Genomic DNA, 22,594 nt, shown 5'->3' on the forward strand with positions numbered 1-22,594 from the left:
TCTATAGTGAAATGTTCCCTGTTTAATGAATATGAACAAGACGATGCTGGAGCAGGTGATACGTGATTGATGCAGCAGATAAAAAGGGAGTGGTTTTGATTAACACAAACGAGGCAATGCTGGAGCAGGGGAGAGGAGTGAACTCTGTCTCTTGCACTGGGGTTCATAATACCTCTGGGAAGTAGGAAATTGGGTAGGCCAAGATCATGGTGCTGCCTGGAACTTACCGAACCAATCTTCCTTTTGGTGTAGAGGTGAAACTTTCCAAAGAGTACAAGATGAATCTAGTCTCTTAAGGTGTGGAGGGATTTGTCCGTTTTCTCCACAAACAGCTTTGATCCCTTGTGCGTAGTTTGGGTTTCCCTCAGAAACCCTGGCAGCTGAAGCCAGACTTCATGTCAGTGTCATCCCAAGAACCCTGTAGGGATATCCTTGCAAACTGCTGGCCCTTAGCAAGGATTACCTGAAATTGCCCCCTTTCATCTACTAGATAGAAGATGCTCAATAAAGGCATCTTACTATGGCTACGCTTTGCCATGAGGGCTGGGTAATTGGAGACCCTAAATTGTAAGATAGCTCATAAGCATGACACAGCTAGATAAATCATGACACTCAAAATCTTTGACATGTGGTATCGATTGGTGGTGGTGCTGGCTGCCACATTTGTTCGCTGCATTGAACAGAGTTTGAGGATGGATGTGAAAATAGGAAGTCTGAGGGAGGGATGTTAAGTAGCAGTTAATTGGCTAATGGAGTAGTCGATGGAATTTCCATTGACTACTCGATGAATCGATAAGGAAGGACAGTGTCAGTGCTCACTCGGGTCTCAGCACAACCTCTTGCTGCCACTCTGCATTTTTAAAGGGGCGCTGGCAGGAGAGAGTGCTGGCTGTATCCCTGGTCCCAGGTCTCAGCACTCGCGCCAGCTTCCCTTTAAAAGTGCACAGCGGCAGCGAGTGGGGTGGGGTGTTTGCGCTGAGAACCAGGACCAGAGATTCAGCCAGCACCCTCTCCGGCCAGCTTCCCTTTAAAAATGGGGGGGGGGGGGGGGGGGGATGGTAGTCGATAGTGCTACTCACAGTCGATAAGCTCCTGACTAGTCAACTACTCCTTTACAACCTTAGTCTGAGGCCTTGGAAGGAAAGTTGTGTTTTGCATCTGCTCTCTCACAGGTGGGTGGGATTGTGGCCAGGCCGGGGTATTTCTGCTAGGTCCACAGAGGCTTTTTCGTTGGGTAATGAGACACAGTCAGGGGACGCGGTGTGCAGGCTGTCAAGTCGCTTATGTTGCAACTCAACCTCCTGGAGAGCGATTTGCAGAGTCTGCCACCCTTTCAATAAGGTCCTGAAATGGTTTAAAATCAGCAGCCAATGAGGGTGGAGGCAGCTTGGTGAGGGAAGGATGATGAAAGCTATGTCTAGATTACAGAGTTTTTCCAGGACACCAGAGGAAAAACTGCCACATCCAGGGAACGTGTCTGCTCTTCCGACATTTTTTGTGGAAGAGCAGACACGCTCTTTCAGAAGCCTTGTCTTCCTCATGCCACGAGGAAGAAGGGCTCTTCTGAAAGAGGAGGTTTTTCCAAAATTTGGCCCAGTGTAGACAGGCCAAATTTCAGAAAAAGCCTCTTCTGACAAAACTATTGGGAAAAGGTACACAAATGGCGGAGCATAAATCGTGTACCTTTTGCCAAAAAAAAGCAGCAGTCTTGACATATAGCCAAAGAGTTGGCCATAAGGAACAATCTCTGTCCAGCCTCACTTCCTGTTCTTCAGTGGTCTCATCCTGTGGCAAAGCAGCCCTGGAGAGAGCAACTGTTGTCGAGTGTCTTCTCTTCTGGCGAGAAGCATTAGGAGCACTCAAAAATTGCTGACAATAAGCAACCCAAGGGCCACTGAGGTGGAGCAAATGATAAGAGTGGGGGGCCCCAAGGAGGTCTATACCAACTGGATGGGGCTTGTCTCTCACGTAAGATAGGTCTGTAGATATCTCAGGGTGGAAAGCTTATTGATAGCGGAAAGGAGAGCCTCGGCCAGAGATATGGGAGATTAATGAAAACTCCCCATCATTGCCTTCCTCTTCATCGCTGGGCAAAGGTCGAGCAGTCATGGAAATAAAAAGGAAGACTCCTTTGGTATCGAGTGTATCTCCAAAGGAAGGTGGTCAGTACCAGGAATGTGCCAAGGCCGAGCAGGGCACATTCAAGCATTTCTAAAACCACCAAGACCCTGGAAAAACAAAACTCCTGCAGTGCCAAGATGGAGGGCAGTGCTATGAAGAGACATGTGCAGAGGTGGCGGTGCCACCAGGTGCCGATGGTACCATAAGCCTTGTGATGAGTAGGAGTGCTGGCCAGCATTCGGTGACTAAAGGGTTAAACTCGAGTGCTGGGGGGTGTTGGCAGGGAGCCAGGAGAGCCAATGGAAGTGTTCAAAGTTGAATTGAAAAGAGATACCTGCTTGCTGTTCTCTTTGTGTGAGTTTTAAGCTAGAAGCTGGGGAAAACAAGATGAACAGAACCAGGCAGAATGACCACGCATACAAGAAATACTGGGCGTGGAAATGGACTTGAAGCGGATTGTGAGTAAACAGAAAAACTTATATTCAGTCACAATCAAGTCCGTGTTCCCCTGCGTGGTTGTGCACAAAAAATTCTAAGGCCACCCACCTCCTTCGCAGAGCCATGCAGCAGCACTCACCTTCCTGCTGGACCTGGAAGATGAGTGGCATGGCTGCTCCCACGGCTGAGGCTGCATGGAGAACGAGAACAGGGTCAGGGATGGGCACAGGCCTGGGGTCACACTGGGGGGCCACTGCTCTGGCGGCCAGGGCTGCGTTGAGGGCCAGCTGCTCTGGCCGTCACTGGGGCCAAAGCTGCATTGGAGGGGTGGCTGCCACTGGGGGCTGGGGCCATGTAGTGGGCGGGCAAGCAGCTGCTGCTGCCAGGGGTTGGGACTCTGAGGGGTTTGCAGCCACATGGTGGGCAGGCAGATTACTGCTGCTGGGGTTTGCGGCCGCACCGTGGGCGGGTGGTTGCTGCCACCAGAGGTTGGGGCTGCTGGCAGGTTGCTGCTGCCAGGGGCTGGGGCAGCTGCTCCAAGGCAGGGGCTGTGTAGATCAGACACTGGGGGGGAGGGGTAGAAAAGTCAGAATCAGCTCAAGTGAGAGCAAAATCAGCTTTTCTTCAATCTTGAATAGGACTGATTCTGCTCTCACAGGCTACGTCTAGCCGGCCAGCTTCTTTCAGAATGAGCTTTTCTGGACGAGATCTTCTGGAAAAGCTCATTTGGAAAGAGCATCCGCACACAAAGCGCAAGGAGACGGCGATGTCGAAAGACACCGTCCCCACGGACTGGACGCTGTCTCACAGGTAAGGCCACCCAGAACCCGCTCAGGCAGGGCATTAGGTCAGCGGTTGCTTCCGGGTGCTGTTGCCAGAGGCGATCGGAGACGCGTGGTTAAAGGGACCCCACTGGAAGAGCCGTTTCTCAGCGTCTGCTGCTTGCTGGCCTGCCTCTCCGAGGGCAGCAAGGCGTTTGCAGTGCGTGCTCTGGTTGCCAGCTTTGGGACACTGCAGCACACTCCTCGCCATGGAGCTGGAGCGGCCTCTGGGCATGCGATGGCCCCGCACGGCCATGCTGCAGGTTGTGCAGGCTGCCTCCATGGTCCTGCAGGAGCTTGGCAGCGAGTTCATCATCGAGACCTTCTGCCTGTGTGCGGGAGCAAGGCCCTTACGGCCGCACCCCACGGTGGAGAGACGCTTTTGGAGGCTGGACACCAGTTCCGACCGGTGGGACCGGCTGGTGGTGGTGGAGGGGAAGGGGGACCAGCAGTGGGCGCAAAACTTCCGCATGAGGAAGGCGACCTCCATGGAGCTGTGTGCCTGGCTCGCCCCTGCCTTCCATCGACGGGACACCCAGATGCGACCTGCCGTCCCCCTGGAGAAGCGGATCGCCATCACCATCTGGAAGCTCGTCATCCCAGACAGCTACCGGTCTGTGGGCAACCAGTTTGGCGTGGGAAAGTCCATTGTCGGGGCCAGGGGTGGCCTGTGGCTATAGGCGGATTCGGCTGTCGCCTAGGGCGTCGCTGCCCGGGGCGCCCGATGACGTCAGTCCATTGACAGGCCTGCAGGCGGGGGCGCCGATCGTGCATTCCGCCTGGGGTGCCAGCTGCCGCAGCCGCCCCCGGGGCCACTCCTGGTCGAGGCCCTCCTCATGGAGGTAAGGCACTCTTGAGCTGCAGTTGCTGGGGGGAGGAATCCTGGAAAGGGGGACCATAGGGAAAGCAGGGTGGGCTGGAAGGGAAGCCTCATAGGGGGTTGCTCCGGGGGTGGATTCTCTGGTTTGTGTCTGTCTCCTTCTGCAGGTGGTGAGGGCCATCTGCCTGGGAGACCTGGACCCTTCATCGCTGGATTTGCCACCCTGGGCTTCCCCAACTGCAGGGGGGCTATTGATGGAACCCACAGCCCCTTCTAGGCCCCAAAACATCAAGCTGCCCAGTACATTAACTGCAAGGGCTATTTTTTTGATGACCCTGCAGGCCCTGGTCGACCATCGCAGACAATTTACAGACATTTTTGTCGGGTGGCTGGGGAGGGTGCATGCTGCCGCCGCATCTTCAGAAACTCCAGCCTGTACCAGAAGCTGGAGGCTGGCACATTCCTCCTCCAGCATGACTTCAGAGTCGGGAATGTGAAGATGCAGGAGATGCAGCCTACCCCCTCATGCCGTGGCTTATGAAGCCCTACACCGGCCATCTAGACCTGAGCAGGGACCGTTTCAATGTCTGCCTGGGCAGGGCCCACATCCAGGCTGAATGCGCCTTTGGACACTTGAAGGCAAGGCTCAGGTGCCTCCTGACCCACTGGATGTGGGGGAGCAGAACATCCCCAGGTGATCTCGGCCTGTTGTGTTCTCCACAACATTGTGGAGAGCAAGGGGGAGGCCTTCCTTCTGGGGTGGGAGGCAGAGGCCAGCTGGGAGGGATAGGTCTTCAAGCAGCCACGCACAGCTGCCATCTGCCAGGCCCATCAACTGGGGGTGCACAACTGGGAGGACCCCAGTAACTCTCCCCAGGGCCTCCCCACTAGGGGCCTGTGCCTTTGCCACAACCACCCCTCCCTTCCCCCCTTCCCTTACACTCAATAAATACAGCAGTTTATGTTATAAAAAAAAATACAAAGATTTTGTTTTAATAAAAGAAACTGGGGAGGAGGGTGGCTGAGAACCTGGATAGGAGGATTAGAAGGGGGGCTCAGAGCTGGGTCTGGGAGTGGCATGTGGAGGGGCTGGAAGTTCCACCTCGGGTCTTGGGACCTCGCCGAGCTCAGGGGTTGTGGACAACAGGGGGATAGGCCTGGTAGGGGAGGTGGACAGGGGCAGGAGCAGAAACAGGAACCGGGTAGGACATCTCCCAGATGGTGGCACACACGTTGCGGCCCTGCTGCACCAGCTCAGTCCACATTTGGGTCTGTCATTGGGCATCACCCCGGACCTTCTGGGCCAGGGCTTGCTGCATGTCCCGGAGGACACCCATGTGCTCCCTCATAAGGTCCTTCTGGACCCTCCAACACCTGTGGCTCTCCGGGTTGGGCGGCTGGCTCGCCTGCTGGCGACTGCCCCTCAGTCATGACTGGCCGGCTGTGGAGAATAAAGAGGGAGAGCTGGTCAGTCATCCCTGCAGACACTGTCCGTGAGGACTTGCCCTCCTCCTGTGAGCAACAGTCCTTGGGCCACAGCATGGTGATGTCCTGGGAGCAAGGCTATGTGTGGCCTGGACAGCAGGCCCTGCCTCACAGGGGCCCAGAGGACAAGCAGGAAAGGGACGTGTCTGGCCACACTGAGATCCAAGGGGCAGGAGAGGGGCCTGCAGCTGCCTGGCCTTCCATGGGGCCTGTGCGCACACACTCCTGCGCCTGGCAGTGCTGTCTCCAGGAGCAGGTGGTGCCTCAAGCATACAGGCATGCTCATGTGCGGCATCCCTCGGTCTGTGTGCAGACCTGCGTGGCTGGTGGGGGGAGGGCGTTCTCCCCCCAGGGGACAGATGTGTGTGTGGCCTCCCCAGAGTCTGTGAGCAGAAGCCTGGGGGTGCTCCAGGGCTGCCTCGTGGGGCTGCATGGCGCAGACTGGCACTGCATGTGCATCCACGTACGTGGACTGCAGCGCAAGGGTCAGGCCGAGCAATGAGCACCCCCTAGCCCCTCAGCACCCACCACCCCCACCCTGTGGGTGTGTAAAACTAAGAGCATTCACCTGACAATCCCTCCAGGCCCTAGGGTACCGGCTCCAGGCTGAGGATGACGGTGCTGGACATCTCCTCCTCCTCCTCCGGGACCCTCCAGCAGGTGAGGATGGGCTGCCCCGGCCCCCAGGATGTGGTGGAGCTCATTAAAGTAGGGGCAGGACTGGGCCTCGGCCATCCGCCCACATATGTTCACATTGCTGTGGCTGGAGTGCCAGGATCTCCGCCCCAGACCAGGACAGCGCACATCATTTGGTGCCCCTGGAAGGCTCCTGGGAGCCCTGGGCATGCTCCGTGGGAGGGCCAGTGAGCTCTCAAGGGGCTTGAGGCTGGGCCATGGGTGCTGAGGCGTGTGACAATGTGAGCAGTGTGGTGAGGTGCACTTCCCAGGGCCGGCTTCCTGCCACAAACATTGTCCCAGGTGCCTGCAGCTTTAAGAGCTGCCAGGAGACAGGAACTAGAGAGTTGTGATGAGCGTGGACAGAGTAGCCAGCAGGGCACCCGTGTTGTTTCCCGGAGGCCTCTTTTTTCTTCCGCATCCACACACGCCAGAACAGGAGTTATTCTTTGTAGAAAGAGGTTTACCGCCGTCTGAAAAAGCCCTCCAGTCTTCCGACTGTCAAAAATGCAATTGCAATGTGGACACAAATACTGTTTTTCCAGAATAACAGCCGTTATTCCAGAAAAACGCTGCAATGTAAACGTACCCACACAGTTATAAATCAACAATAGTGATAAAACAGTAATGAGAATAATTTTTTACACTTCTATAAAAAAAAGAACAGATAAACACAAAATAGCATTTTGGGAGCTGTTTTACTACAGCACTAGTAGTAAGTTTACTCCGTAAATTTATATTCTAATTAATTAGAAATGGAATCACTCTGTTTTGAACTGTCCTGGAAGACTAAAATGTAGGATTTTTACATCTTTTGGTGGTATGCTTAGTGCACTTGATATTAGACTTCTTTCTCTCATACTTGTACCGAACTAAAAGAATCTTTAAAAAGGGAAGGAAAAGAGATCTGCTGTAGTAAAAATAAGCAGTGAAATATGGAAAATCTAAACATTCTTCAGTGTTTCACAAAGCAAAGCCACAGTCCATCTGTATTAATAGACATATCTATATTACTCTTAGCTTTAAAATCAGTGCTGGGGGGAGGGGGATTTGGTAGCAGCCTTCAACTTCCTGAAGGGAGGTTCCAGAGAGGCTGGAGAGAGGCTGTTCTCAGTGGTGACAGATGGCAGAACAAGGAGCAATGGTCTCAAGTTGTGGTGGGAGAGGTCCAGGTTGGATATTAGGAAAAACTATTTCCCTAGGAGGGTGGGTGGTGAAGCATTGAAGGGGGTGGAATCTCCATCCCTCGAGGTGTTTAGGTCTTGGCCTGACAAATCCCTGGCTGGGCTGATTTAGTTGGGGTTGGTCCTGCCTTGGGCAAGAGACTGGACTTGATGACCTCTTGAGATCTCTTCCAGCTCTATGATTCTATGAGGGTAAAGGCAGTCTGATTTTGAACCAGAAACCAGAAGCTGCTGGTTGTGCTTCTAACAAAAAGTAAAACTAACAGCATGGGTAGAAGGAATGCTACGCAACTCTTCCTTTGTATTCTTCCTCGAAACATTAATTAATCTGAAATTATTAATTGCTTGGTGCTCTCTGTGAAATTACTGATGGTGAAATCTTTACCACTAAATGCAACTAAAACTATTGTCAAATACATTCTTCATCTCCCAGTACTGGTACAAACATTTAGCAGCTTACCATAAGCTTCTTGTGCTTTTACCATACATTACAATAGTACCATTTCTGGTTACTCTTCCCAATACAGTCCAGCAGACATATTCCCCTTTCCTCTATCACTCTAGTAAGTAAAAGAAGTCCTGTATTACGTAAGTGTCAGTTTGAGTCTGCGTGTTCCTTTGGAAGACACAATGAATTAACCAGAGGTGCACACTGATGATAAATAGTTCTCCCCAGCTGGTGATTTATCTGGTTAGGATACTGTAGCAGTGACTTTAACTATAAACTGAAGACATTTGTCTAAATATCGAGCATGAATTGACCCAGTGATGGCTCAAGTACACGTGATTCTGTCACTGTCAGCGTGTGGGCTCAGGGTTCTGAAAAGGGAAGGTTACTCACCTGTGCAGTAACTGGAGTTCTTCCAGATGGTTGTCCCCATGGGTGCTCCACCTTGAGGTGCACCAGCACCACTAGTCAGAGACTTTTGAGAGCAGTGCCCCAGTCCGCTGCACACACCGAATGCCAGTGTGCGACATTTGAAACGGCTCATGTGCGCAGCCAACCACCCCCTGTGAACCGGATGTAGCTAGATCTGAAGCAGAGGGGAAGAGGATGGGTGGTGGAGCATCCATGCGGACAACCACCTCAAACAATTCCAAAGTAACTTTCCCTTCTTCTTCAAGGCGTGCCCCTCCCTGTGGGTGCTCCACCTTGAGGTGATTATAAAGCAGTGGTCGTGCTCGGTGGTGGGTGCCTCAGTGAATTTAACTCAGTAACTGCAAGTATCACTCAGCTAGAATGCGTACTAGCCTCCACAAACGACTGGATGGCATAGTGTTGCGTGAAAGTGTGCGCCAAGGCCCATGTGGCAGCTTTGCAGATTTCCTCTGTTGGTACGCCCCGGAGGAACGCTGTTGATGCTGCCATTGCTCTCGTGGAGTTAGCCCGTATGGTGGACGGGGGCTCCTTTTGGAACATAGTGTAGGCTAGATGTATGCAGCCCGAGACCCATTTAGACAGTCTTTGTTTGGACATGGATAACCATTTTGACCTCGCTGTAGATGATATGAAGAGTTGTGGAGTTTTGTGAAAGGATTCCATGCATTGTAAGTAGAAGGCAACTGCCCTGTGGACGTTGAGGGTGTGTAACATCCTTTCTCTGTGGCCCTTGTGGGGTTTTGGGAAAAAGACTGGTAAGTATATGGGTTCGTTACAGTGGAAAAAGGTAAGTACTTTTGGGAAAAATGTAGGGTGAGTATGGAGGACCACTTTGCCCTTATGAAATATTGTGTACAGAGAATCTGTCATTAGTGCTCTTAGGTTGCCCACTCTTCTTGCAGAAGTAATTGCAACTAGGAAGGCAACCTTCATCGATAGATGTAGAAGGGAACAGATAGCTAATGGTTTGAAGGGCTTGTCTATCAGTGCCCTGAGCACCAGGAATTTCCAGTCCTGAGCATGCTGGAAATGGATCTCTTCACAGTGGAAACATATTGTGTAGGCCCTGGAGGAACATCTTGATGGACAGGTGAGTCAAGATGGAATCGCTCTGCAGTGGAGGATGTAGAGCTGCTATGGCAGCGAGATGCACTTTAATTGAGCTTAGTGATAGTCCTGCTTGATGTGGATATATCAGGTAAGTACGTACCTGTGAAACCCCAGTAAGGAATGGGATGCACTAATCTGTTTTGGTTATGTCCAGCATCTACTTGTCAGTGGTGATGGTTTGCCACGCTGGATAGAATGCAGTTAGTCTTCTGCCAAGCGATGTACAGAGTTTGGATTGCTGTCTCGAAAATCTCAGTGCCGTCGGACCCTCAACCAGACCTTCAAAATGCCTGATGCGATGTTGATGGTTGTTGCACGGCTGCCTAGTCGGAGGCCTCTCTGCACCTGTTCTGCCTTAGGTGGCGCCTATTGTCATAGTGTCTTGGCTGTTAGTTAAACAGAGTTGGCTTGTATCTCTGTGTATATGGCCTTCCCTGTTTTCTTTTATTCACAGGTATGTGGATGCCTAGGGTTTTTAGGGTGGCTCGTGATTCCTTCAGTGTATAGAGCAAGGCACTGGTGGATTCTGCAAATAGCTTTGTGCCCTCAAATAGGAGAGCCTTGACCATGGCTTGGACTTCCCTCAGAAACCCCAAAAGCTGGAGCCACAAGGCACATCTCATGACAATTGCTGAAGCTGGGGTTCTTGAGGCTCTGTCTGCTGAATCTAACGCAGCCTGGAGAACCGTTCAGGAAATCAAAGGTCCTTTGCTGATGTTTGCTTTGAATTGCTCTTTTTTATTGTCAGGAAAAGCGGCGAGGAGTCCTGTGGCACCTTATAGACTAACTGAAGTGTTGGAGCATAAGAACGTGCATCTGACGAAGTGGGTCTTTGCCCACGAAAGCGTATGCTCTAACACTTCAGTTAGTCTATAAGGTGCCACATGGCTCCTTGCCACCTTTGCAGATTCAGACTAACACGGCTCCCCCTCTGATATTGTCAGGAAGGCACTCAATAAAATTTGAAAGCTGGTCAAATATGTGGTGTGTATCTATTAAGTGAGGAGGTTGACAATTTGCAATTCAGAGCTGAAGGCTAGCTAATGAATAAGCCTTCTTGCCCGTGAGGTCCAGGCGTTTCCAGTCCTTGTTGTAAGGAACTGTGCACATAGCCTTCTGTTTGCACCTCTGGTTGACTGCCTCGACCACTAGGGAGTCTGGCATGGGGTGTGAGAACAGGAAGTCTGCACCTTTGGGGCCACATAGTACTTGCAATCAGGTCTTTTGCAAGTTTGGGGAATTGTTGCTGCCTCAGTTTTGGCAGGATCCACGAGTTCTTCGTTTATGGGAATCGCTAGCTTGGCATGAGGAGCATGCAGGATGTTCATCAGCTTCTGCTGGGTCCCAGGTAGAGCTGACAGGGATATCTCCAGTGTGTCTGCCACCTTTAAAAAGTTCTTGAAAAGATTTAAAATTGTTCCCTGCATTTGGTGGGGGGGGGGGGGGGGGGAGGAGGCATTATTGTGTCAACCGGCAACGAAAATGGAAGGTGGCTAGACGGGGGTGAATCTGTTGTTCGCTCTGCTCCTGTAATGTCCACTTTGTCTTCATCTTCTGAGAAGCAAGACCGGTCAGGCGCCTGAGCAGCGGGGACCGGAGGTTCAGGCATCTGTGGTAACGGCAGCTGCTGAGATTGTTGTGCTCTGCATGCAGCCCACGCGTTCCCGTATGACACGTTAGCGGATCTGGATGGTGGTTGCTGCCATTGTTGCACCTGTTATGCTGGTTTGGGCAACAAACTTCTGGGCACGTGTGTCTGGATTAGTTCATTGTCCTCCTCACTCAACAGAGGGAATGCCGAAGCCCGTGTTGTAGAAAACCTGAACCTCGCGGCACTAAGGGAGCTCTCTGTCCCAAACTGGCAACCCTAGTACCGACACTTCGGTCAGCTTTGCGGTGGTGTAAACTGAAGCAGCAGAGGCGGAGGGAGTGGAATGGGCACCACAGGCATTTGCATTATCTGCACCAGCAGTGAGGCTTGAGCTGGTACCGGCTGGTTATTATGTGCGGTCATACACTTAGCTGGTGCTGGCAGCCCAGTGCAGGTTTGTATCTAATGCGGATAAAAGAGTTAAGATGAGGGCAGCTGCACCCACGGGAACATTCCTCGAAGAATAAGCTGCAGTTTTCATGCAGCTGGCAGCAGGCTGGCTAGGTCTACACTGGCAACAGACAAACTTGCGTCCTTCCGCGGTGTTACTCCTCGCCTCAAGACAAAAGTTTTGCGGTGGCAAGTAGCAGTGTGCTCAGTGTGCTGGGCAGAAGCGCTCTCCTGATGACAATGGGAATGCCACTTGTTGCGGGTGGGCGTATTTTGTCAGCAAAAAAGCTGAAACAGCAGCTACACTGCCTGACTTTCAGCAGCATGCATGTTACAGCTGATCCCAGGATCTAGCACCCGGCCAGGCCCAGCAATGGGGAGGAGAGGGCAGTTTCCCTTGGACTCAGTGATTCTAATGGGCTGTTGTTCTTTAAATTGCCAAGGGGGCATACTCCAGGTGACTCTAAGGGCCGAGGGGGGCAGCATGACACGTTCCAGGTGTTGCTGAGACTTGTTTGCCCAGCTCTGCCCCTTCTGGGAGCACAGAACCGGCCTCCCTGCATCTTGCACAGGCGCCCACCATGGCTTTCAGTTCCCCTGCACCGGCAGCCCCTCCTAGCCATGTGGTCAGCAGATACCAATTTCAATCTGCGGATATCCAGGTCTATGGATACACATTTGTATCTGTGCAGGGCTCTACTAATAGAGTATGAGTCTAGCTATAGGGAACCCAAAACTACCACACTCAATTCCAGAACACTGTGGGTGCAGTGTGGATTGTGCATCAGCCTTACAGCAATATGACAACCCAGACATCTCATTCCTTCCCCCACTTCCCTATATAGGCCTTAATGCAGGAATTTCCATGGGGGGGTGCGAGCTGTGGATGGAGCTGGTGGCTGTCCCACTCCGGCAGCCTAGCCCTGCCTCTGGCCTCACTCCTGGGGGAAATAACCGGGGGGGGAGGGGGAGGAGAGGAAAGGGGGGGGAATCAGTCCCAGCCTTCCCCAGGCAGGCTGGAGCAAGAAGGAGGGAGGCTGGGGCAGTTCACTGCTTCTGCCTTTCCCTGGCCAGCTGGGGCAACGTGCCACTTCTGCCTTCTCCCAGCCGGCCAGAGCATGGGGGAGGGAGGCTGGGGCAGCACACTGCCTCATGCTTACTTGGAGGACCATGGAGTGGTGCGTTCATACCCTTCGCGTGCACACCCTGCATACGGGCCTGCTACAGCTCTTAAAGAGATCTCTCCCTGTTAGGCTTGTGGGTTACATGTGCAACAGAGAGCGACATGAACTGCCCAACACTGATTCTACACTTGACTGGCCAAATGTAGAGTCAACTGTGGCAGTCTGAGAGCAGGGGGCTGCAAAAGCCTAATGGAAGGCAGATACGCGGGGAGCTGGTTCTGTGGTTTTATGTGCCCGGTATAGGCTGCCAGAGACTGCGGCCCAGCCAGTTCAACACCTGAAGCCCCTCTGTCATCAGCCGGAAGGGATGGCTGATCAGAACACCTGCAGCCAGTTAAGGCTAATAGGCAAACCATAAAAACCCTCCCTCAGGGAAGGCGGGAGGGGGGACTGACTGACCGCTGGCCGGCGAGAGAGAGGTGAAGGAGAACAGAGCAGCCCAGCACAAGAGGTTGACCCTAGGCAGCCTACAAAAAAGCCCGTCCCAAGGCATCGGGAGGAAGTACTCCGGGAGAGTTGGGGAAGTGGTCCAGGGAGGGACCGCTGTTGAGTGGAGCAAGGGTCCAGCCTCGCCACCCACTCGCGACTACTCTCCCCCATAGGGCCCTGGACTGGAACCCGAAGCAAGTGGGTGGGACCAGGTTCCACCCAACCCTCCTCCGGCTGGTGGGCAGCCAGCAAGAAACAGGGGAGGCCCTGTGGACTAACAGAGGGACTGACCTCCCATGCCTTGGACTCCCTATGATGAACAGGGCTTTGATAGCGGGGTACCCTTGCCTTCGTGGCAGTGATAGGGACACCGCGAGCCTGAGACACACAAAACAATCTCGCCAGGAGGCACAGAACCCAGGGGCGTAGCCCCCACCAGGCACACAATGTTTTTCATTAGTGGGCTGTTAGTTTTGTCAGTCAGACACACAGGTGTGCGTGGCATTTTACAGATACCTGCATCACAAGGAGGGGCCTCTGGAATGCCACATGTGTGCAGGGTTGCAAACATGGATCAGATGGCTGGGTTAGGGGCCCATGGCTCAGTCTGACAATAGATGTTGGTTAGCATTGTGCGTAGTCACATGAACAGCCCCATGGCATTAAAACTATTCACCGCAAAAGGCAAAGCACTTGGTTAGAATTCACAGTATTTAAAAATAACTCAGGTTGTAGTGTGCCTGCATACATAGATGTGGAATTTAAATTATTACTTTCTGCCACACCAACTATTTAAACATTATGACCTCCCTGATATTCTCTTACCAGCGTTCTACTAGAAATAAAAAGATTCTCCAAGGTCAGGCAATATGGATGGCAAAATGTTATAAAACAATATTTGCAAATGTTGTTTTAATTATTTGACAGTGCCCTGTGCATGCTTAGAAGCCTCACAATACAGACAAAACAATGAACAACAGGCTCGGTTCTCTTATGCCCTAGAACCACTTTGCACTCCAGTGGCACAAAGGAACCCTAAAGGTCCCCTTTTCTGATAGTTTTGTCAAAAGAGGCTTTTCTGAAATTTGGCACATCTACACTGGGCCAAATTTCAGAAAAACCTCCTCTTTCTGAAGAGCCCTTCTTCCTCACGGAACAAGAAAGACGGGGCTTCCAAAAGAGCACGTCTGCTCTTCTGCAAAAAATGTCGGAAGAGCAGAGACATTCCCTGGATGCAGCAGAGTTTTCCCAGGATAACGCAGGTATTCTGGGAAAACTCCATAATCTAGACCAGGGCTACTCAATACACGGCCTGTGGACCGTATGCGGCCCGCAGCCTGTTCCTTTGCAGCCCGCGGTGTGATTTGGGTTTACTTGGGGTTCAGCACATGGCCTGCGGGTGGGATCTTTTGAATGTGGCCTCCACTGGGAACACGGTCCACTGCGGTGAGGCAGCTCCCAGGTGGGGTGAGCACTGAAAGATGCAAGCGGACCGGCTGGTGGGAACAGACAGGTACAGGGCGTTGGCGTTTCTAGTCCCCAGGGAGGAGCTTCCGGGAGCACTGGGGCATTGTGGGAAGTGCTGGCTGCTTAGCCTTGTGGGCAGAGCCTGAGAGGTGCTGACTGGCTCGCACTGGCCACGTTTGGGTTGGTGCCGTGGCTTAAGGCTTAATCTTTATATTCATGCCCGGCAGCGTGACAGAAGCTTTTTGCATGTATGTGCAACCACACTTAAGTTGCTGCCCTCGGCATGTGCTGTGAGTATCACTGTGGCCCGAGGCTTCCAAAGTTGAGTAGCCCTGATCTAGACATAGCCCCAGAATGGGGAACAGTCTTGACAAGCCTCATGTGCCAGATGAACGGCCAGTAGGAGTTGTCCTGGTGTCTTAGGGTGCAAATTGCGTAGTTTATTTCGAGTGTATTTCAAAATAGCTTATTTTGTCATTTTGTGCTGTCTACACAGTGCCAAGTTTCTAAAATGTCCCTTAATTCTCACGGAGTGAGGTTTACAGGGATGTTGGAATAGCGCATCCGTTATTTCAAAAGATATTTTGAAATAATGGGCGCTCTGTTAAAATGTGGAATAGCCAGGGCTCGCCAAGTGGTGGCGAGCCCCACGCACCAGATGGGCGGTTTCGGGCGGTTTTGCATTCTGTGCATGCGCAGATCGCTCAGCGCCAGCTCTTCCGGGTTATTTGTCAAGCCCTGGGAATAGCTATATCGGAATATTGGAAGTATCCCGAAATAGTGTCACAGTGTAGATGTACCCTTAGGGAACTGAAGCACTAGAGACGGAAGCTCTATGGTAGAGCCCTGTGTGGATACAAAAGTTTGTATCCAGATCTGCATGTATATCCATAAAAACGAACCCCAGAGATCTGTGGATTTTCAGGGCTCTACCCTAGGAGATTCTGCTATTCCTGGTGCAGAAGTCCTGGCCTCTCTACCACTCCTTTCACCTCCAGAGCCTAAGCTCTTAAAGTACTTCAGTTTGCTGGCAACAACAGTACCAGAGATGTCTCCAGTTAGGCTGTGTCCACCTAGATGCCCACTGGTTTGTGAGCTAGTTCCTCCTGGAACTAGCTCACAAACCAGTGGGCATCTAGGTGGACACAGCCTAACTGGAGACATCTCTGAGGTAAATTCTCTACCTAGGGAGTTTGAAGCCACTTCCTAAAGACGTTGTGAGAGGATTCCAACTCTTTTGTCTTTGAAGGTCTTGAGGGTATTTTCCAGAGGGAGCTGATGCGGTAGGCCTGGTTGGGAACCGTACAAGAGGATTCCCTGGGCTGGGGCAGAGGCTGGTCAGACCAAGTGCTCCCTTGTAAGGAAATGCAGCTTTAGTTCCTCAGGCCAAGGCAATGAAGAGGCAAACATAGTGCCCACCTTTAAGAAAGGGAAGGACATTCCAGAAAACTACACACCAGCCTCACCTCAGTCCCTGGAAAAATCATGGAAGGGATCCTCAAGGAATCCATTCTGAGGCACTCGGAAGAGGGGAAAGTGTTCAGGAATGGTTAACATGGATTCACCAAGGGCAAGTCATGTCTGACCAACCTGACTGATCATGTCTCACCAACCTTCTATGATGAGGTACCTGGCTCTGTGGACATAGGGAAGTCGGTGGATGTGATTTACCTTGACTTTAGCAAAGCTCTTGATACTATCTCCCACAATATTCTTGCCAGCAAGTTAAGGAAGTCTGGATTGGATAAATGGACTGTAAGGTGGATAGAAAACTGGCTGGATTATCAGGCACAATGGGTAGTGATCAATGGTTCAATGTCTGCTTGGCGGTCAGTTTCAAGTGGAGTACCCCAAGGATCGGTTCTAGGGCTGGTCTTGATCTTTATCAATGACCTGGAGGAGGGGATGAATCATCCCTCAGCAAGCTAGGGGGAGAGGTAGATACATTGGAGGGCAGGAATAGGGTCCAGAGTGACGTAGACAAATTGGAGGATTGGGCCACAAGAAATCTAATGAGGTTCAACAAGGAGAAGCGCAGAGTCCTGCCCTTGGGATGGAAGAATCCCAAGCACTAATACAGGTTGGGGACCGACTGGCTAAGCAGCAGTTCGGCAGAAAAGGACCTAGGGATTACAGTGGATGAGAAGCTGGACATGAGTCAACAGGGCGCCCTTGTAGCCAAGAATGTTCATGGCATATTACGTTGTATTAGGAGGAGCATTGCCAGCAGATCTATAGAAGTGATTATTCCCCTTTATTCAGCACTAATCAGTCCACATCTGGAGTATTGAGTCCAGTTCTGGGGCCCCCACTACAGAAAGGATGCGGACACATCGGATGCGGTCTAGTGGAGGGCAACAGCAATGATTAGGTGACCTACAAGGACAGGCTGAGGGATTTGGGCTTATTTAACCTGTAGAAGCAAAGAGTGAGGGGGGGATTTGAGAGCAGCCTTCAACTTCCTGAAGGGAGGTTCCAAAGAGGCTGGAGAGAGGCTGTTCTCAGTGGTGACAGATGGCAGAACAAGGAGCAATGGGCTCAGGTTACAGAGGGGGAGGTCCAGGTTGGATATTAGGAAAAACCATTTCCCTAGGAGGGTGATGAAGCACTGGGTTGGGTTCCCTAGGGAGGTGGTGGAATCTCCATTCCTAGAAGTTTTTAAGTCTCGGCTTCACAAAGCCCTGGCTGGGTTGATTTAGTTGGGATTGGTCCTGCTTTGGGCAGGGGGCTGGACTTGATGATCTCATGAGGTCTCTTTCAACCCTAGAACTCTATGAGAGGAACTGAGGCTGGTTTGCCAGCATGGCACTGTATAACCCTGCTGCTGGGCATGAGACAGGGAAGGTGCATGTGCAGGCCAAACAGACACTTGATGCCTAAAATCTCCAATCTGAGGAGCTTGTGGTGCAAACACATCCAGAATTAAAAGACAGGGACACTATTCGAAGGAGCAACAGGAGGCCTTTGGCCTTACACCAAGAACATGCCTTTCAGTGAAGCAAAACAGGAGGCCAGCTTCCAGAGTCTAGGCCTAGCATGCGTCTGCAGGCCTGACCCACCCTGTCAGCCATGAGTGGTGTCACTGACTCCAGTGAAAACAGCTGCTTAGCCTCAGTTATCCAGCCATGGCAATGGGTGCAGGCCACCCACTGTGCTCAGGCGTGGGACAGGGCTGAAGCAGGTCCTGAAAGGTCAATCCCCATCCCAACTAGGAGAAGTGGCACGTACCTACAAAGCGGTCAGCCAGGCTCACAGGCTGGGAGGACACCACAGTTTTGTAGCCCATCACATCAGAGGGGACGATGATGGACTGGCACACGTAGGAGGTGACTGATTTCGAGAACTCCGCCTCCCTGTCAGGGACCCGCATATCAGTGACGTTGTCTGCACAGGTGGCCATCTTCCTTCCCTGGATTAAGGAGCAAAGACGTGAGCCCTCACCTGGCGCCAGCATTCTGCTTTGTGGAAAGGGCACTGAGCTTTGCGTGGTGCTGGGATGGTGAAACCCTACTCCTGTCCTGGGCCTGTCCATGGCTGCAGCAGCCTGAGCGGGCACTTGGCGCTGGGGAGATTTCTAGGTAACACACCCCTGCTAAGGCCCAGCCTGACTCACTAACTCCCCCCTCAGCTACACTGATCTGAGCCAATTTTACACGAAAGATAAGTGTGTCCATGGTGCCATCTAGTGGCCCTTGGAGAAAGCCACCCTCCCACTCCCGCTCCATCTCCTTGTGCCTAGCCAGGTGCCAGCTGGATTCTACCCCAAGTTATTTACATCCAGGGGCAACACGTGGGGGTGCCGAGGGGTCACGTACCCCAAACACCAGGGATGGAAGGGGCAAGAGCCAGCCGGCAGTGGGTGTGGTGCTGGCACTGGTAGGGGAAGTAGAGCAAGGTGACTCTGCTCTCCCACCTGCGTTGCTCCAGGGAAGGCTGGGACCGTCCCCCCGCAATTCTCACCAGCAGGAAGTGAACCAAGGCAATTGGAGGAGCAAAGGGAGCTGGGCCACATTGCTCTGCTTCCCTTGCTGCTGCCTAGTGAGTACAGGGGGCTGGACCCTTGCTGCCAAGCACTGGAGCCCGGGCTCCACTAGTTCCCCAGGCCAACTCAGGTGGGGGAAGAGGCAGGGCAAGGGTAGAACAAGGACGGGGAAGGGACAAAAAGAGGGTGGAGCAAGGGTGGAAAGGGAGCAGAGAGAGACAGGGCCTGAGGCGGAGGGGGGGTTGTCCTGGCCCGGGGTGTCACATGGTCAGTGCCCCTCCCTTCTTCTCATCCCCCCGTGAAGTTCTTCTTCACCAGTTTCCCCCATTCAGTTCCAGACATCAGGAGACAAAGAACGGTTTCATTCTCAACCCATCACTGGTGCTGCTCTACTGACTCTGCATACCAGGGGTGGCTGCATCTCAGTGGGGCTAAATATTTTTCAAAGTGCTTTGGGATCCTTCAATTCATACCAAAAGATGGGGTGTAGGCTGGGGCTATGACTGGATCATAGAATCGTAGAATTGGAAGAGACCTTGAGAGGTCATCAAGTCCAGCCCCCTGTACTCAAGGTAGGACCAAGCACAATCTAGATCTGTCCTGGGCAAAATACGGCCCGGGGGCTTGATTTGGCCTGCCAAGCCACTGGACCTGGCCTGCAGATGCTGCAGGGAGCCCAAGGCAGGCTCCCCACTTGCCTTGCCCCACCCGCTGCTCAGAAACACAGCTGCAGGGTGGTTTCACTTTAAAAACTGAGCCCAGAGAGGAGGGGGGAATCTTTAGGAGCTGCACCCACCCCTAGCACAATCCCATTAGCTGGCTTCTGGCCAGAAACTGGCCAATGGGAGCTGCCTGTTTCAACAACAGGCAGCCATGAAGCACAAGGGGCTCTGGTTATGCACAGAGCACATGGATTCAGCCTGCCTGAAGGGCAGGCAGGCAGGGAGGCTGACTCGGGAACGGGCTGCTGGCTGGTAAGTCTCCTGGCTAGGGGCTGCCTCTGGCACCTCCCTTCCCCAACCCTCTGCCCCGCCCCTATTCCACATACCCAAATCCTCTGCCTCCCTCCTGCACCCATTCTCCCTCCCAGATCTGGTACCCAAATCCCCTGCCCCAGATCACAGTCCCCTCCTGCCCTAGCTCACAACCCAATTCCCTGCACCCCCTCCAGTACCCCAATTCTCTGCCCTAGGTCACAATCCAACCCCCTGCACCTCAGTCTAGTGCCCCAATCACCCCTGCATCCTTCACCCAAACTCCCTCCCTTACCCCAAGCTCCCTTCTGCACCTAACCTCCATCCCAGACCTTGCCCCGCCTCCATTAATATCCTGGAAGAGTGTGGCCCTCGACCACTTTCCAAAATCCAGGAGTGGTCCCCATTATTGCCTGCCCCTGCTCTAGATCATCCAGATCGGTGCTTACCTAACCTGCTCTTAAACATCTCCAATGATGGAGATTCCACAACTTCCCTAGGCTATTTATTCCAATAATTAACCACCCTGACAGTTAGGAAGTTTTTCCTAATGTCCAACTTGAACCTCCCTTGCTGCAATTTAATCCCATTGCTTCTTGTCCTATCAACAGAGGTTAAGGAGAGTAATTTTTCCTCTCTTCCTTGTAACACCCAAAAGGTACTGATCCCTACGGAACCCCACTTGTTACGCCCTTCCAACATGATCGTGAACCACTGTGAGAATGGTTATTCCACAAATTATGCACCAACCTTATATTGCCCCATCTACGATGTAATTCCCTAATTTGTTTATAAGATGATCATACGAGTCTGTATCAAATGCTTTACTATTAGGATCTATTAATGAGGATTCTCCATATGCTAATAAAGAGGAGATGATATAAATTGATAAAGTATAGGTAAGAGCTGAAAAGAAAGAGTCCCCCATTCCATTACATCACATAATGGCAGACAGCTAACTAGTGACACATTTTATAAGTGCTTGTCTGCCGATGCTAAATTTCAGTGCCTAGTATTAAATGAGGAAATTGATATAACAGGCATTCAAGAAACTTGGTGGAACAGGAATAATCAATGAGACATGTTAGTACCAGGGTATAAAATATACAGGACTGACTGAGCAGGCCGTGCTGGAGGGGAAGCGACACTAGAGGGAAAATGGTAGCATATTGCTAGCAGAGGTTCCAACAGAGTAAAAATCTGAAATGACTCAAGCTATGCCATAGGTCTCTGTATAGAAATGCCTCGCTTCACCAATAAAAGTATTGAAACATACTACCAACCTTCTGAGCGACATGGTAATGGTGACTGTGAAATGCTCCAAAAGCTTAGCAAGGCTATCCAAATAGAAAACTCAGCAATAATGGGAAATTTTAAAGTTTCTAAACACCATACATGACTTCTTTTTGGAGCAACTAGTCCTGGAACCCATAAGGCGGGGGTGGGGAATGGAAGGTAGCCAGGTGTGGAGATGAAGCTTGTGGAGTTCTGGATGGAGAGTCCTCCCATGGTTCTGCAATAAAAGGTCGTGATGGAGTGGGAAGGCATACAGATCTACCGTTGTCTTGTGAAGGTAAGGATACCAAGCCTGTATGTCAGCCACACTGGTGCCACTAGTGTGACTTGATCCTGATCTGTCCTGATCTTGTTGAGGACCTTGTGTAGGAGAGGAGCATCCCACCTGATAGAAAAGGCGTCCCCGAGGGAGTGTTTCCCTAGGGCTGCTCTGGAGCAATAGAGGTGACACTTCCTGTTGCCTCTTTTGGTAAAGAGGTCTATGTCTGGTTGGCCTCACTGGTGAAAGACTAGATCGAGTGTGTGCTTGTCTATTTCCCATTCATATTGGTCATGGAACATGCAGCTTAGCGCATCTGTTGTGATGTTGAGTACTCCAGGAAGGTGGAGGGCTACCAGGGTGACCTGATGTACCAGGCACCAGTTCCATAATTTGATGGCTTCCGGGCAAAGGGATGGGGATCGTGCACCTCTGTGCCGGTTGATGTAGTACATGCAGGTGGTGTTGTCTGTCATAATAATGGACTTGCAAGCTATGTAAGATTGGAAGTGTTGACACGCATATCTGACTGCTCATAATTCGCGAAGGTTGATATGAAAAGTTTGTTCCATAAAGGACCATTTGCCTTGAGCTGTGATGGTCCCTAAATGGGCTCCCCAACTCATGAGTGATGCGTCGGTAATAATTGTAAGTATGGGGGAAGGCTGCTGGAATGGTACACTGTCTGGCATGTTTTGCAGGTTTGTCCACCATTGTAGGGAATTGAGGATGCATGGTAGGATAACAACTTGTTTGGAAAGTTGATCCCTGGAGGGCTTGTAAGTTGTGGCCAACCATGACTGTAGGCCCCTCATGTGGAGTATGGGCAACTTTAATATATGGTGATATACCATCTCATAGAGCCGTAAGGGACCTTGAGAGATCATCTAGTCCAGTCCGCTGCCCTCACAGCAAGGCCAAGTACTATCCCTGACAGATTTGCCCCAGATCCCTAAATGGCCTCCTCAAGGATTGAACTTACAACCCCAGGTATAGCAGGTCAATGCTCAAACCACTGAGCTAGCCCTCCCCCTCCACTTGATGATGTATGTTGTAGAAGCCATATGCCTGAGGATTGAGGCATTCGCGTACCATCATGTGCACTCCTGATAAGATCGTGTATGGTATTGAATCTGTGTTCAGGCAGAGTAGCCTTTGCTGCCACCGTATCAATGAGGGCCCCTATAAACTCCAACTTCTGGGTTGGGTATAGTGTGGATTTTGTATGCTTTATATGGAAGCCGAGGTTGACCAGAGAGTCCATGGTAGTATCGATCATGGCCTTGGTTTCCTGAAAGGATGTCTCTTATGTGGCAGTCGTCTAGGTATGGAAAGTTCATGACTCCTTGATGCCATAGTGAGGCCATTACAACTGCCAGAGTTTTGGAAAATACCCTGGGGACAGTTGAGAGGCCAAAGGGGAGCACT

General features: G+C 51.8%; 1 protein-coding gene across 2 annotated transcripts in view; it reads right to left on the reverse strand.

The window, feature by feature from the left end:
* Positions 1–22,594, reverse strand: part of ELAPOR1 (endosome-lysosome associated apoptosis and autophagy regulator 1) — an 89,258-nt gene that overhangs the window by 13,114 nt on the left and 53,550 nt on the right. For both annotated transcript variants that reach the window (XM_014576451.4, XM_075910558.2), the window contains exon 16: positions 17,884–18,064. In XM_014576451.4, coding sequence (XP_014431937.3) covers positions 17,884–18,064 — 181 coding nt within the window. The remainder of the gene's footprint in view (positions 1–17,883; positions 18,065–22,594) is intronic.

The sequence above is a fragment of the Pelodiscus sinensis genome, chromosome 27, assembly GCF_052426305.1.
Source record: "Pelodiscus sinensis isolate ZL-2025 chromosome 27, ASM5242630v1, whole genome shotgun sequence".
NCBI classification, from domain to species: Eukaryota; Metazoa; Chordata; order Testudines; family Trionychidae; genus Pelodiscus; species Pelodiscus sinensis.